The 15,765-nt window shown below is 35.8% G+C and overlaps 1 protein-coding gene across 2 annotated transcripts in view; it reads left to right on the top strand.

Annotated features, from left to right (window-relative positions):
• ZCCHC7 (zinc finger CCHC-type containing 7) overlaps positions 1-15,765 on the top strand; it is a 164,656-nt gene that overhangs the window by 11,022 nt on the left and 137,869 nt on the right. For both annotated transcript variants that reach the window (XM_074994009.1, XM_074994010.1), the window contains exon 2: positions 887-1,598. In XM_074994009.1, coding sequence (XP_074850110.1) covers positions 911-1,598 — 688 coding nt within the window. In that variant the 5' untranslated portion in view covers positions 887-910. The remainder of the gene's footprint in view (positions 1-886; positions 1,599-15,765) is intronic.

Below are 15,765 nucleotides of genomic sequence, written 5' to 3'. Positions count from 1 at the left end.
TTTTCAGCCTTTCAAAAATTCTTACAGCATGGGAATGCTCTTTCTTGCCAAGCCCTAGCAAGAAGCCAAGGACTATGAGACAGTGGTACTCCTGTGTTGTTCTGGTCCCTATACTTGGACTTGCCTAGTAGATGATCACGCTAATCTTTGCTGTGACCTCAGGACTCTTGGAATGTGTCTGAATAATAGGACTCTCTCTTCAAGTTGTTGGTGGATACACCATTTCAAATGCAGATTCAAATCAGAGAGGGTGCAAAATCCTTCGGTCAGTGGCCAAAAGCATGATCTTTCTCTACACTTGAAATCTGCGGTTTGTTGCTGCTTCTACTTTTATGATGCAACATGTCAGGTTCAAACTCTGTCTGCTTCAAGCATGGCTTTCCTCGATGTACAGGATGGTTCTGAAGAGTTTGACTGATGTTGTGATTGAAAAAGCTGAGTCTAGAGTGAAGGTTCTTCTCTTGATGTCTGTCTGAGTCCTGAGCTTTGGTTCTGGGCTTACCTACAAGGAGAGTGACAGGGACTAGGCTGATGATAAATATCATTGTCATGACTGAGTAAAAACTGTTGAGGTTAAAATGGAAGTTGAAGTGCAAGTTTAACTGTATCATTTGCTGTGGTGAATGTTATAATTAACATTTCTGGTGTCATAGCTCTGCTAGGTGTTGTGTCATTTTGTGAGTTTATACCTCTGATTGTCCACAAAAGCACCTACTTGTTTTGTGAGGATATTACTTAGTGTTTTGTTTATTAAAGAGTAGTAGGAATGAGGTTTTAAGAATTAAAAAGGATTCTGCTATTACAGATGGAAAAAGTGTTACATTTTCATAGAGTTTCTGGGCTCATTTACTTGGCATTACTGATAAGGTGTTTTTATTTTTCCTAGACACAGGTCTCCTGTCTTTCCACAATGTTTGGGGAGCATGGAGATATAGAAGCATATGAAGATGACCTTTATCGTGAAGAGTCATCCAGTGAACTAAGTGTTGACAGTGAAGTAGAATTTCACCTCTACAGCCAGGTCCATTATGCACAACATCTTGAGGAAGTCCAGGGACAGGAAGATAACGAACAAGAGGTAGTGGACTCTGTGGCGAAGCAAGGTCAGAGTTCTGCTTTGCTCAATAAATTGGGTCAGGACAATAACCTTATACTTTCAGACAATGATGTTATTCAGATTTCAGATGGCTCTGAGGTCATCATCTTGTCTGACACACCTGACGAAGACAGTGTTTACAAAAGCAAAGTAAAGAAGACAGCAAGTTCCCTCACACCAGCTAAAAAGTACAACCAACCAGGATGTTCCACCCAGAACCCTGCTCAAGGTTCTGCAGGCTCAGGTTCTGCAGTGGATTTGAAAGCAAAAAGTGCAAGTAAAGGGAAGAGAACTAATGAGAAATCTTTTCCAACCTCTTCTGGTAGAGGTCGTGTGATCCAAGAGATTCTGGTAATAGAGGATAGCTCAAAGGAGGAAGAGGAGAGCACGCTCTCTGACAGTGATAATGTGGAGAGCTGGATGCTCTTGGGATGTGATACAGATGTCAGAGATGAAAATATCATTTTGAACCTTGAAGGCTGTGGAACGACTGTCAGTGAAGGTCAGTACTTTTGTGTAGGTAACACTGAAGAGAGTAAAGGAGCAGGTGGGACTATCTGGTTGCCATGATATTTATGTCAATATTTTAAAGGAAACATAAAGGAAAGGAAATAGAAGCCGTGCAAGGTGGCAAAAACCAAAAGGAGGAAATTTGTAAAGCAGGATGGCAGACTTAAAATATGGTGAAGCAGATAATCATTAAACCATTGTGTATTATTTGAGCAGTGCTAGACACGTGCCTAATGCTTTGCAGGGAGTCAGACAGTCTCTTTATGCCAAATAACTGACAGAAAGGAGGGGGATTCAGAATGAGCTAGATGAGTTAAATAAAAGTATTAATGAGCAATAAATGGGGAAAAAAAGATGAACCAAATTTTGGGAACAAGAATACAATGAGGCATATAATTGTTAATTATTGTAATCAAAACAAGTAGGTAATGAAGAAGTAGCAATGTCAAGAGAAATTTGAGAATAAGCAAAATTGGAGAGAGAAATCACAAAACTGAAACTAATGAAAAATACAGTAGCAGGATATAATCCCTCTATGGTCAATGTAAATATACTGAGACTTTGCTGTTATCTAAAATTTACTATCAACAGTATGCAAATTCTGCATGAAATAGTGTGCAGTAATTCCTAAACAGCTTTATTGATACCTAGCTTTTTGGTATATTTTAAAATAAATGTCCAAGTTACTGGAAAGTCAGTGAAAATGAGGAAATGCAAAGAAATGATTGCAGAGACCTGTTCTTAGCATGTCCTTTCCCTGGTGAAATTAGCACATTGGCCTCATGTTGTGCTAATTATTTTATTGCTGGGGGTAATATGTATTCTGGAACCAGTGACTGAAAAATCTCCTTGACCGTCATCTTCCCTTTCTCTGTGCATGCTAGTCCCTCTTTGCACTGAGATCAATTCCAGAAACCATGTCCCCTGTCAGTTAGCTAGGAGGGAACACTGCTGTTAGAGATATTGATTCAATACAGTAAGGCCTGTCAGATCACCTGTAGCAGTTCGGGCTTTCAGTCCACTTTGACTCACAAAAGTATGGCCAGCACCTTCTCAGCCCTATGTTGCTTTAGTTAACTTTTTGTGCCCACAAATGACACGTGCTGTGCAATTATTGGTGTTGTGGGAGACATTCTTAGTTACTAATAGGTGGGCTAATATCAGCAAGCAAGAGGTTGCCTCAGAATTATTGTTGAAATGGTTACCACTGTTGCCCATGTGTTTGTAATGAGGGAGGAAGCCAGAAATATTTCTTTTTTCCCCTTTAAATTGTCTGTTCTTTATCTCTAAGAACTCTGTAACCTCTCAGCTATAGAGTATTTTTTCTCTGGTGTGCTTTTCTGTAGTTACTTGCTAAATAGATTATTTTATAACATGCTCTTCACCGCAGTGTGTTGCTTTGAGACCATTGTGTGGCAGACCATTGTCCAGAGATTTCACCAAAAATTGCTGTGTGCATTGTTCTCAGATCAATGGCAAGCATAGTGGTACAGAACACAAGTTGCCATATCACATTTCCAGACTGTCACATTCTGTATCAGATGTGTTTTCTCCCTGTAAATTTAAGTGTAACGGATAGGTATTACAGCCCAATTTTACTAAATGGTGTTTGTTTTCTTTTTATATGTTCACATTTTCATTCCTTCAAAACTACAACTGATGTATCATGGCAGTATAAACTGTGTGTGTTTCTTTATAAGAATGCTTTGTGGCTGTCAGGCAGCAAACATACCACAACATTTGGTAATATATATCATGTATAGCAAAATGGCATGTTACTAGTGATAACCTGGGTACTTTTAACTTTTTTTCATCATCTTATATTGTTCAGTGAATGACCACATTGAACAGGGAAGGTGATTGGTTTATTTTTTGACTCTACACATCCTTTATATGCTTACATATAGGAATCGTCCATGGTGTTTCAAAAAGTTATCCCAAGGCAGAAAATAGACAAATGTAAAGAATATGTAAACTTTTTATATTGCATGAAACAGTATATGGACGTATTTTATAATCAGTTTATCAAAATAGTGGTTTTTTACTGTGTAATGCCAGTGTGAAAATTTAAAATCTTTTATCTTTGATTGTACTCTCATAAATGTGTTGTGCATCTGCCTAAACTCACAGAGTAGCTTTTAGAACAATTAGCCACAAGTTAATATCTGGAGGTGGATTTCCTTCATTTGCAGTGAAGCCTTTCGGTGCCTTTTCCATATTTTTTGACAAGCATCAATAATGTTATTGTCAAGGGTAAACTCATGCTTTGTTTTACAGAACAGTGATCAGTCACACTGCAGTCTGGTGCCATGTTTTAGCTTTCTCTTAAATATGTGCACTGGCATTAATTTATTTTTGTTCAGGCATTATTTCCTCCTTTCATATGTATTTCCTTTGCAAAACATCTGAAGGCTGACACGTTTTTTTTCCTGTTTAAAAGGACGAGCTAAATTATGACATATTTGAGAGTAGTCTAATGTATGTGAAAGCCAGAAAAGAACTCTGAGCCTCAACCTTCAGCCCGAGCACAAAAGGCTGAAGAGTAAAGTGTATGATGCTGCTTAGAAGAGGTGTAGGTTAAATCAGTATGTCTGTATTTTGTCTGACATTTAAGCAACCTCTATTCAAGCAGACTCACAGCAGAACAGTTTACTCCACCTGGTATTTTAGAAAGTAAAGATCACACAAGCTGAAAATTATTTTTGTCTTTTGCTCGTATAAAAGTAACCCCCCCCCACCACAAAAGTATCAAAATATCAATGTGTTGGAACATAGATATGATAACTATAATATATCAGTTCTAAAGAGCAAAATCCACAAATCTTCAATATCTAAAACATTCATACTTTATTTACTGACATCAGACCATCATCTTACTTGTGGACACCAAGTAATTTGCTGAAACTTTAACACACTCATGTCAAATCAAAAGAAGAAAAAGAAAAACAAGTTGTCAGTGTATTTGCAAATTATTCTTTCAGAGACTTATTTCCCCTAATAAATTTAGGAATTATTTTGAGAAACAGTTGTAGTTACTCTAAGAATATCTGAGGCATGGGATTAAACATCAGTTATGTTGCTTTACTGTGAGTACCTACAGTGTAAATTACTGCTTTTTAAGGCGGCTAACATTAGTGTAGGAGAAATACAATATTTAATGACTGTCGAAACCTTTATTTTTTGTCAATTTCTTATGGCTGTGAAAGTTAGACAACCCTCCTCTGACAGTCTGTTGGTATATGTGGCGCCCAATTTGAGTCGCATTAGAACAGGAGCAAAACATGCACAATACTGTGGCTTTTGGAGAGGCCTGTTGTCAATCAGGTGGTGGGCCTGCCTTTGTGCTTGAGTCATGGAGAGAAAGATACTGAGGTTCCACTAGAATGAAAAATTACTGCTTGAGCGAAAGGAGTGAGGCACCCCTCCTGATAGTGTTATGTTTTTTACATCTGATCTCCCACCATAGTTTAATCCAGGAACTTTATTATTTTTAAATTTATAAAAGCAAAGAACATCGTTCCTTGTTTCCACCAGCACACACACACAATCTTTTCCATACATGAACTTCGTGTTTCTATCCTGTATCTATTTTGGTTCTTAGAGAACAGATAGAAGAAAGTATACAGTGACCTTCTCTTTCTACTGAGGCAGAAATGTGTGTTCCTTTTATGTTGGGAAGAAGTGTTTTGGTGCTTGCTGCATAAATCAATTTTTTCTGCTATTTCTGTTTTGAGTTAAAATTCTGAAAATTTTAGATCGGGCTACTGAAATTCCTACTTAGTGCAAAATGGCTCTGAGGTATATATATGAAAGCTTTTGTATTTTACCTTGCCTTGTATTTTTACCTCCCTAAAAAAGTCAGGGTATCCTTTATATTTGGTTTATTTCAATTTCCCTCCAATGTTTTTATACCAATGGTTGTTATGACACCATAATCTCTGTGAGTACACGTTTGAAACAGAGCTATGCAGTATCTGTCTGAGCTTTTTTACTTGAGGAGATGAGGGTAGGTTCTGGTTTTTTTGTTTTCTGCAGAGGTATCTTGGGAACACTGCAAATAGCTGCTGTTTTCCCAGTGGTTCTGAGGGATCTCATCTGGATCTCTGTTTTATGTTGCAAGATTGCACATAGTTTGGTATTAAGCAGGGTTGTCAAAATTTCATGAAGCTAGTTGGACACGCAGGGAGAGTGATCAAAAGTGACCATCTTTCTTACTCCCTATGTGTGTTCCCTACGTATGCTGGCTCTTTTTTAGCCTTCCATGTGTGAGATCTTTGAAGATACGTTCCACTGCTTTTGCCATTTTGCATTACGAAAGGGAATGTTTTTTTCCCCTTCTGGCATTTTAAGCAGGGATTATCTTCTACAGTTGGATCTTTACTGTGCTTTTCCAGGACTTGTAAATGTTTTGTTCATAGGACAAAGGAGGAGACAACAATTGCAGGTTTTTATTTTGTAAAAATGTGTAAATTATTTTTGAGGCAGAGGTATCCCAGAACTTTGAGAGGTGGGCTTTTCCCTCTCTGCTCTATTGAAGTAAGGTTATGAATGATGAGAGGCCTAATCTCCTATAGCTGTCAAGATTTCATCCATTCCCTCATTAAGGAACACCTTTTAACATATTTCCTCTGCTGTGTGTAGCACTAGTCTTGCTCTCTGCACTTTTTCTACACTGGGAAAAATGGTTTTCAGTGTTTCAGCACTGAGGATCACCCACAAAGGAGTCTAAAAAGTGATTTCTCTCCTATCTGCTCCCCCACAAGTGACAAAAGTGTGTTGTTTAGTCAGCATTTTCAGTCTTTACCTGTCTGGAGAGTGCAATTCCTAAGGTGCTTTTCAACCTAAAGATTCCAGGTAGCACCACCTTATCCTCCATTGGGCCAGTGGAAAGGCTACAGTGTTCTTAACTAACACAGTAGGTCAGCTTTTTGAAAGAGTGTTTGAGGAATCACTTCTTGCAACTAGCAATTGCTATTAAAAGTAACAAAAACTGGCTATTGCTTGTTCTGGTAAACAGCATTAAATTCAAATGCCCTTTATGGTCATTGTTCAGCAGGCTGAAAACCTCATTAAAAACTCTGGAACCTTCTTAGCAGTTTTGGCTGGTGTCGTAATACCATTTTGGGATGTTCACCCAACATGAGATATTTTAACTAGTTTACGTCTTCTTTGCACAGGGCAGATACTGTTTGGGATCCTAGCACGTGAGAGTTTGTCTTTCAGCAGTTGTGCTACAGATTAGAGTTACGATTTAACTCACATAAAATATCTATTTTCTTCCAACAATGATCAATAAATACCTCAACAAAGAAGCGTGTGCACCCAGTATTATACTCTCCTCTTTAAGTATTTCACTCAGTGGTTGCAATGAATGCTTTGCTTCTTATATCTTTGGTTTTGATGGCAAATTCAGACAAATGAAAACTCAGAGCAGATTGTGCAGAATTGAGCCCAAATATGCTAATCATTAGAGAATATTTTAAATTATAGATCAAATGATCCTCAGACTCCATAATCTGTAATACAGAGTACCTCTTGCTCCTTTTCGGACCTGTTCGACAAATTGATTTTTAAAATGCTCGTTATGGTAGTGTTGTGTAGTGGAACAAACTAATGGCTGACTAACATTTGGGCAAATTTTTTACCCTCCTATTTAGCAACAGTCCCTAACTTTGTCAGTGTTGAGAAGAAACCTTTTCAGGCCTTTCAGTTTCCTTACTATTTCAAAGCAATTTATACTTTGTCTACTGAAGCTGCTTTTGCTATTGAAACTGTATTGGTGAAAACAGGCAGATTAATGAGAAGAAACACTGGACAACCGCCTGTAGTATAGGACCTGCTATTTTGAAAGCAATTTGCTCATCTTTTTAACTAACACCTCTAGTTTCTTCTCCTCCTGCCCCCATGCCCAGTTTTTTCTGGGTTTACGGGTCTTGCAAATTGCAAACTTTCCTTGTGAAGCTGATGTTTACATTACTTATGTTTCCCATTCAGCCTAGGTTGAAATTGTAATGAAAATGAATGGTTTTAAAACAAAATATAGAATCTTCAGAGTACATTTCTTGCCTAATTAATATTGGAGCTTAACATTTGGTGGTGGGATGAAGCTTTGCTGAGAAGTAGTAATGATAAAAGGTACTGCTTATGCAGCTGTTGGAGTAAAAATAACTGTCACACTCCCAAATAATGTAATCAAAGTGTTTTGGTACTAGTCAGGATCCAGAAAGGAAAAACCTCTCTTTGACCATCAGTGCTTGACACAGATTCTTCCTGACAGTTGAATTTTGTTAAAATTCTAGTGTTCTCTATTAAATCTGTAGAATTGCTTTGAAACTTAGACTATGATCATAACAATACAGCATGCACTAATAGCCCATTTTGCTACTTCTGAGTGTATTTAAGCAAAAGCACTAATATCTTTTCAATATTTTTGGGAAGAAAAGTGTTTTTGCCCTTTTAACATTTTCTTAGATGACCCGTTGTACCTATTTTGTCTTTGCAAAATGTAGTTATCATCTTTTTATACTAGAGCTTTGATATTTTTATTATAATTGCTTATTTTGTTTCTGGATTTTTTTTTTCAATTTGTTTTAATGAGAGAAATTTAGTTCTTTGGATGCAGGAAAAAATTCTTGAAGTACCATCTTTTCCTGTTCTCAAAATACATTTTTTTTCCTAGCTTCAAAAGGAATTTTTGTAGATGGATTGAAAGAAAATATATTTTCTCTTCAATGAAATTAGATTGTTAGTGTTATATCTGTTGCTTTTCATATTTACATTTTAGACTTCCACCTGGGGACAATGTACTCGTTTATGTAAACTTATGACACCCAAATAACGCAGAAAGGGCTTTTTTGTCAATGAAAAGGCATTTTCATATAAAATACATTGCCGTTCACAAAGATTTGCCAACAATTTACCATATCTTTGTTTACTTTAGACATTTCATTTAAAGCTTTAACCTTTGAAAAACTATTGGGCATTACGATTCAATAACAGAGGCTATTGCTGCTTTAGTTAATTTCGACTCACCCCCTCCTTTTATGGGTTTATAGTTCTCCCTGGAAGGTTTGCTCTGGGCTGAACATCAGAGAGGTGAATCTTAGCTCGAGAACATTTCGTGTACCTTTCCAGACATATATTTGACCAATTAAGATATAAATGTATCAAAGAAAATTAAAGTTCATGTATTTTTGTGACAAAATAATTTGCATATCAATTTAAAGTAAAATTTCAGGTTATAAAACCCTGCAGTCACTTTTAGTATTTCAGTAAAGTAAAAATTGGCTGACAGATTTCAGTTTGAATAGGGGCTCAGTGTCTGATTCTGCTTGCTTTGAGAACAGGTGCTGAGCATCCTCAACTTAGATTCAACTCTCATGGCCTATATGACATCCAGTATCTCTGAAGAGGATTGGAGCCTTGCAGGCTGGGCACCTGAGGCCCAGGTTTTGCACTGAGTGCCGTGTAGCTGGAGATATCTTTTTTTCCATGGAGCAGCTTGCAGGATCTGGCAGCGTGTAACTATTTCTCTGTAGATGTTTACCATATTTTAAATGCAGGCAGAAAACCACGAAAGTAAATAATAATTTCTAAAAGTACCACCACATGTATGGATTTGGTGGTCTCTAAAAAGTTAGTTCTATACTTAGTTCTGGCTAGGATAATTTAATTTTCCAATAATATATGTAGTGTCTGTGTATTTATAATTATATTATCTCAAATTAGATTAAATGATAAAGTTACCATTATACCACATCAACTACATTTAAAATGTAGGGCTCTGTTAAAAACCTCTGATTTTGTTCTGCATATTGTAATAGTATTGAATCAATGTATAATTTTCTCTTTTGTGCTTCTTTACTTAGGAAAGTTTTAAAACTGATGAATTATCCTTAATGTGAATTTTTTCCTGCCTTTGTTTGTCAGAACTTAACATTATTTAAATGGAGGGGGAGTTTTTTGTGCATGAATTATTGTAACAGCATTCACCCTGGAGCAGTAATAAGCAGTGGGAATCCACCTACCCTTTACTAGATACAGCACATGCATATGGATGTTTTGATTAAAGGAAAAAAGTTAATCTTCTTTACGGTGTAATGAGGATACACTTGAATCTCTTGATTATTTAAAAAATTAATAAAACTAATAAAGTTCCTTCAGAAATCTCAGAAGATCTAGTCTTAAGTCTACCTGCAGCCTTAGCAGTCCCTTTCATCTGTACAGATTTCCCTGCCTATTGTGGACCTTAGCTCTAACTAATTTAAATTTCCCATGGCTTTGGGTTGCAGACTAGGTTTTCTGCAAGAGTGCCCATGCTTACATGGTCATATATTCTGGGTGACTTTTTCACTTTTTTTTTTTTTTCCCACTGTTTTGTTGATTGTTAAAAGAGGAATTTTTTTTCCCACTTCTCTCATCAGTTTGATCTTTCTTCCTTGTCCCATTTATGTGTGTTACAGGTTTGGAAGAAGTTTTATATTATAGCTAGCTCTCTCGGGACTGGTGGGAAAACTAATTTTGTCCTTTTTTTAAGAAGAGGTTTTTTGTTTTTTGTTTTAAGCAATTAAAAAGATTTGGAGAGTTTTTAGGAGGCGAAAAAGACAAAGAGAGTACCAAGTACAAAGAGAGTCAGCATTTATGACTCGAGAATCTAGAAGAAAGGGTGGGCAAAATATTTAGTTCAAATAGGTACAACGCAAGTAAATTATACTAATAATGTTTCCTATAGGAATAAAAATAATATGCCAAAGTAAAAATAAAAGCAAGAATATGATGACTAATGCCATTATTGTGACAGTATTTCTGGTTTGTAAAACTGTCTACTGGAAAGGATTTCTCTTTTCCCAGGAGTAAGTAAAATTAAGACTTATTCCAGTGGAAATCATCAGTATTTTAAGGTGAAGATGACCAAGTAAACAAGGTTTTATTCAGAGAATTGTTGGATTAGGTTGGTAGCTCATGCTATTGAAGAAATTCAAAAATTTGTCAGAAATCAGAATTCTGTCCGTTTCTGTTTAAACATGAATGGGACATAATCTGAAGGTTTGAAAAATACCATGTAAACTAATGTAATATCAAATAGCCAAAAATGCAGATTTTAGATGTTTGTCAAGGACTGTATGCTGATGAAAAGTGGGGGAAGGTTGTTCTGTACACCTAAATTCTTACTGAAAACCTTAATTTTTATGAATGTGCTTATATTTACCCTTCAATATTGTCTGTGTGTATCAACAAAATAATGTATGCACACAGTGGGGGCAAGGAGGCCATTTTTGGCTTATGAATTCATCTTTATGGACCCAGCTATGAAAAGCCCTGATGCTAGTGCTCTACCATATTATTGACATCTGCTAATTTTCTCACTATTAAAAAAAAAACATACAAATCCATTTGGTAGTATTTCATATGTAGTGATTTTGTTTACTCATTTATTCTGGAGGAGAACTGCGTCATCTGAATTCAGATGCTCAGTATCTCTTCAAACTTACATCATTCTGTTCTTTACAAAAACAACCAATAATCTACTGTGTACAATTTTTAAACAGAGCAATGCCAAGATGTGCTTCATGTTGTACTTTGGCATCTTTATAGGAGATCACAGCACAGGGACAGATCTATTCTTAGAATGTAAATCTCGCTGGAGTAACTCTATTAAAGTCCATGGAATAACTCTGGATGTAAGGCAGTATAACTGAGATCACAGTTTTGCAAATTATCTACTTGATTTAAATCACTCTGTTTTTCCCATGAAAACTCTCAACATTGATGAATTTACTGTTCTTTTGATGTAGCATTAGACTGATAGGACTCCCACCAATTTTAGTGAAGAAGGATAAGCAGGATGGACTGTAACTTATAACAGTTCCTGCAAGTTAGAAGAGGTATCTACAAGTTTACATAGAACAATAGGGTTCCAGTGCTCAGCTTTTGTTCTGCTTTCAAATTATGAAACAACATCTGTAGTAAGTGTGGGAGCAATGTGGAGTGTTCTTTTTACATAGAACTTGACCATTTTTATGTATGAATCACCCTGGAAATTTTGGTTTCAAAAGTTACCGCAAACACATCAAGTTCAGGAATCTAGTGTCACCAATTTATCTTGTAAAATGTATTTTTAAAGTTTTTGAAGTGTTAATAGTTGACAGATATTTCAGATCTCCAGAGATGATCTTGTTCTAGCTTTGTATCATAGTGTTTTTTCACCTCTGCTAACATATATGAAAAAGTTTTCTCTTGGACATTGTATCTATTTAATGGATGTTGAAAACTAACAATGTATCTTGAAGTTACTGAAAACAAGTAACTATTGTTCCTGTTTTCAGTGAATTGTTCATGATGCATGTACTGCTAGAGAGCTTACTTTGGTAGAAACTGAGATCTCCCCCTACAAAACGTGTCTATTACTTAACAAGTATCTACACCTTTAACCATAAAGATTGATTTTGTGGTGCCATTAATTTGCTGCTGTTTTGTGTAACCTATGAGTTATGTTTTTTTCAGTGCCAAGTTTGATATTGATACTTATGATACGCACATATTTTGCAAACGACGCACAGAGCACACATACAAAAGGAACAGGAGCTTGTTGGCTAGAGCACATCTTTGTGGTACATGTGCACAAAAGCTAATCTTTGTACACTGTGGATAGGTTTAGGAGCAAATACTACTTTATTAGTATTGTCAGTCTTGTCATATAGGAGGCTATTACAGTGTATACTTTGATCAAAATCCATAAACCTAAAGAATTGCTGAAGTGGTCTCTGGGCTTTTTAAACACTTTTATAAGCCACCCTACACCAACTGTTTTTCTTTGGTTTTTTTTTTTTTTGTTTAAGTCATGACTGCCAGATGCTTTTTTTCAGTCTTTATTTGAAACTCCATCTGTGTCTTGAAACACTAGGTTTTTTTCCCCTTTCAAAGCAGAGGCTGTGAAATACTTACAGTGATTAACAGCCACTGTGGTGATAGTAATAGTTTTACCCCTATATTTATTTCTCAGTTGAGAGACTGCTGCAAAGGTAAGTCAGTAAAGTTTCATAAGATTACATCTTGTAGGTTGAAAGCTTCAGTATGAGGGTCCTTTCCTTTTATAACAATTGTGGGCACAGAATGAATGTTTCAGTGTGGCTGTTTGCTCAAACTCATTTATTTAGGGGAGGGGAAAATTTTAGCATTCCAGACTGGGCTACATTTACTGCGAAATACCTGTTTTTGTTGAACTTTAAAAAGGAAAAAAAATACACACAAAATGGCAGTTGCCAACTTTGAATGCAGCTTACAGTAATATTTAAAAATATTTCTTTAAGGTATGACATAATTTCATACTTTGCACTTTACCATGTTGTCTTAGTCTGTGTTGTAAATTTCAGGAATTTTGGTAATATAAAACCAAAGAAAGTTCTTTCATGTGGTGTTTGCACTTCAATGATATAGGAGCTTTTCCATACTATTTGCATTGTTTCTGCAGAATAATAACTGAGCTGAGCATATGCTCTCATTGAGGCCTGGTGGCCAGTTTTTGTGTGCATGTTTTCTAATATTTATATGATGAATTTATAATTTTATTTTAACTGAAAAAGTTAAAAATATTTACCAATGTCTGTACATGTTTCAGAAAGAGTATGATAGGGTAAGAGCAACAGCATTCAGAAGTAGCTTGTGAAGCAGAGAGAAAATTCAGTTTAGATGTGTAGGATGTGAATTATTGCACATGTTGTAAATATCCCCAAGTGGTGGTCGTGTATGTGTGGAGGGAGGTTTGCTCTTATTATTTCTCTGAAGTATTCTTATATTGACCTTTGGCTATAAGGTGATAGTGAATTTTTGATTATTTTTATTAGTGTGTTTATTTTAAGTTCTGATGCACCAGTCTTTTTTAAAAAGTCTTGTAGCACTTTAAAGACTCACAAAATAATTTATTACGTGATGAGCTTTCATGGGGCAGACCCACTTCTTCACTTTTTGTTTTGGTAGAATACAGACTAACACAACTCTCTCTCTGTCACTTTTTAAAAAGGGTTATTTCTGAGCTTGTAAACTTGCAGGAGTTGAGTGTGGATGTGGGAAGTGTGTTAGTGGTGGCTTTCGGTTTTTGATGAGAGATTAAACTTTGAAAAATAAGCATGCGCTAACATTTTTCTCAGAAATCTACTTTAATTCAATTTATTACTATGCTTAAAAAAGGACTGCTTAGGTAAAATGGATGCACTATTATGGAACTTACAGTTCCTCTGAATAACCTTCTGACCTAGGTATGGAACTTTCTTTTTGTTAGCAAAGTAAATGTGTTTACAAAAAGACAAAAAAGAGGTAAAAACATAACTAAATTACTCACCAATAATGGCATTGCCTCATTTAATTAGCACAAAATTTTGTCTACAGGTCTCTGGCATTTGCCGGCATACTGAACTAAACGTGTGTTCATGTCACAAAGCCAGTAACACTGTGTCTCTGAAAGGAAGCCCAAATAAGTGGAGCATTCTTGTTCAATTACCTGTTTTGAAAATGGGCTTTCAGAACAACCTGAAGACATGGAGGTGTCTGTGTGTCAGTTCTTATAGACGATGAGTGCCTCAGTACAGACATTTGATTTGTTTACATATCGTTTGTTGTTTTATTTGTGGCTTGTACTGTTATTTCTACTCAGGTCGTATTTTCATTTCTGTATGCTGGGCCTTTTGTATGTTCTACTTATTAACATAACTGCCTCCACCCCAATACTGGACGTTTATCCAGGCAACTTGTTACATAATTTTAACTATCATATTACCAATTTATTTTAATTTAATTCAGTCCCATATTAAGTTATTACTATAAATGGAACATAGTTTGTACAATAATGATCTTGACTATACCTGTTATGCAAAGACTATCAAATCTGTGGGATGAGCCCACCCCTTCTAGAATAGTTTTTTTAAAAAAAAGTCTGAGACTCAAAGGAATTCTTTAAACTCCTTGCAGGGCCAAGGGGTCAATGTCAGATTTAGTCGTGCTGTTATTTTAGCCCAGTCGTCCAGAGAGATGGCTGAAAAGTGAGTCTTTTATTTCTTTTTTTGTGTGATTATTAACAGGATTAAATGTAAGCCATTGTGTACTTAGTCCAATTAGTTTCTCATCTGAGAGGTTCATTATAATTTTTTTCACTCTTCATCTTGTAATATTTTGTCAATGTTTGATTAGATAGGCGAGAGAATGAAAGGGAAGATTTTTAGAACTATGCCCTAACTATTGTAGTGTCTCCATTTCTGCTTTTGCTGTTTGAAAGGAAGGAGCAGCATGCCAATAAAGAGCTCTACGTACAAATGTTGAAACCTTTTCTTGAGTAGTTCTTCCTTGATGAAAATTGTGAGAAGGTTTCCAAATTCAAGAGTGAATTTTTAAGTGATTTCCCCAAATATATTACTAATTTTAAGTTACAGAATTGCAAAAAAGTATGTCCTTTTGTATTTACTTTTTTTTAAAAAAAAGATATTTTAGATGAAAATTAACAAGCTAGCTCTGTCTTTGTTCCTGTAGTATTTTGGTTCAAAATGTACCAATCTAGTGCCTTAAAAAAGGCCACTATCACTGGACAAATAACTGTTTTCTGTATGTATTTACTATATATGCAATGGCGCTTTACATAGTTTAGTACAGTATTAAATATCAGGCAGAGGCGGTTATTTTCTCTCTCTCCCTCCCACCCCCACTGTTACCCGAGATTGTAGTTTAAAAGGTATTACCTCATCTACCTTGTCTATCTGGTAAATAGACATTTTTAACTTCTGCCTGATGATCTGTGATGCTTGAGAAGACCATTTGAAAATGGTTCAAACACTGCTGAGATGGTGAAACAAAATCTGTGGAAGTTCAAAAGTAAGGCTATACTTCGGCCCTTAACTCAGGTGCTAAGTAACGTTTAACTGCATATTTTCTGCTTTGTCACATCATGGAAATTGAAAAGTAGAGTTTGAGGATGTCTCCCTGAGAGTGAAAAATTTTACTTGTATTTTAAACAAGTATACAAGAGTCTAGTTGGAACAATGGGTGACATCCACTATGTGTATAATATAGATGCATAAATGTGATAGGTATTCTTGGACTTGATGGTTATGTTCCTATTTGTAGATCACGTGTTTAGTTTATATTTTTCTCAGTTGGCTTATTTAGATTATTCA

The sequence above is a fragment of the Carettochelys insculpta genome, chromosome 5 (assembly GCF_033958435.1).
Source record: "Carettochelys insculpta isolate YL-2023 chromosome 5, ASM3395843v1, whole genome shotgun sequence".
Taxonomy (NCBI): Eukaryota; Metazoa; Chordata; order Testudines; family Carettochelyidae; genus Carettochelys; species Carettochelys insculpta.
This window is presented reverse-complemented; position numbering and strand designations above follow the sequence as displayed.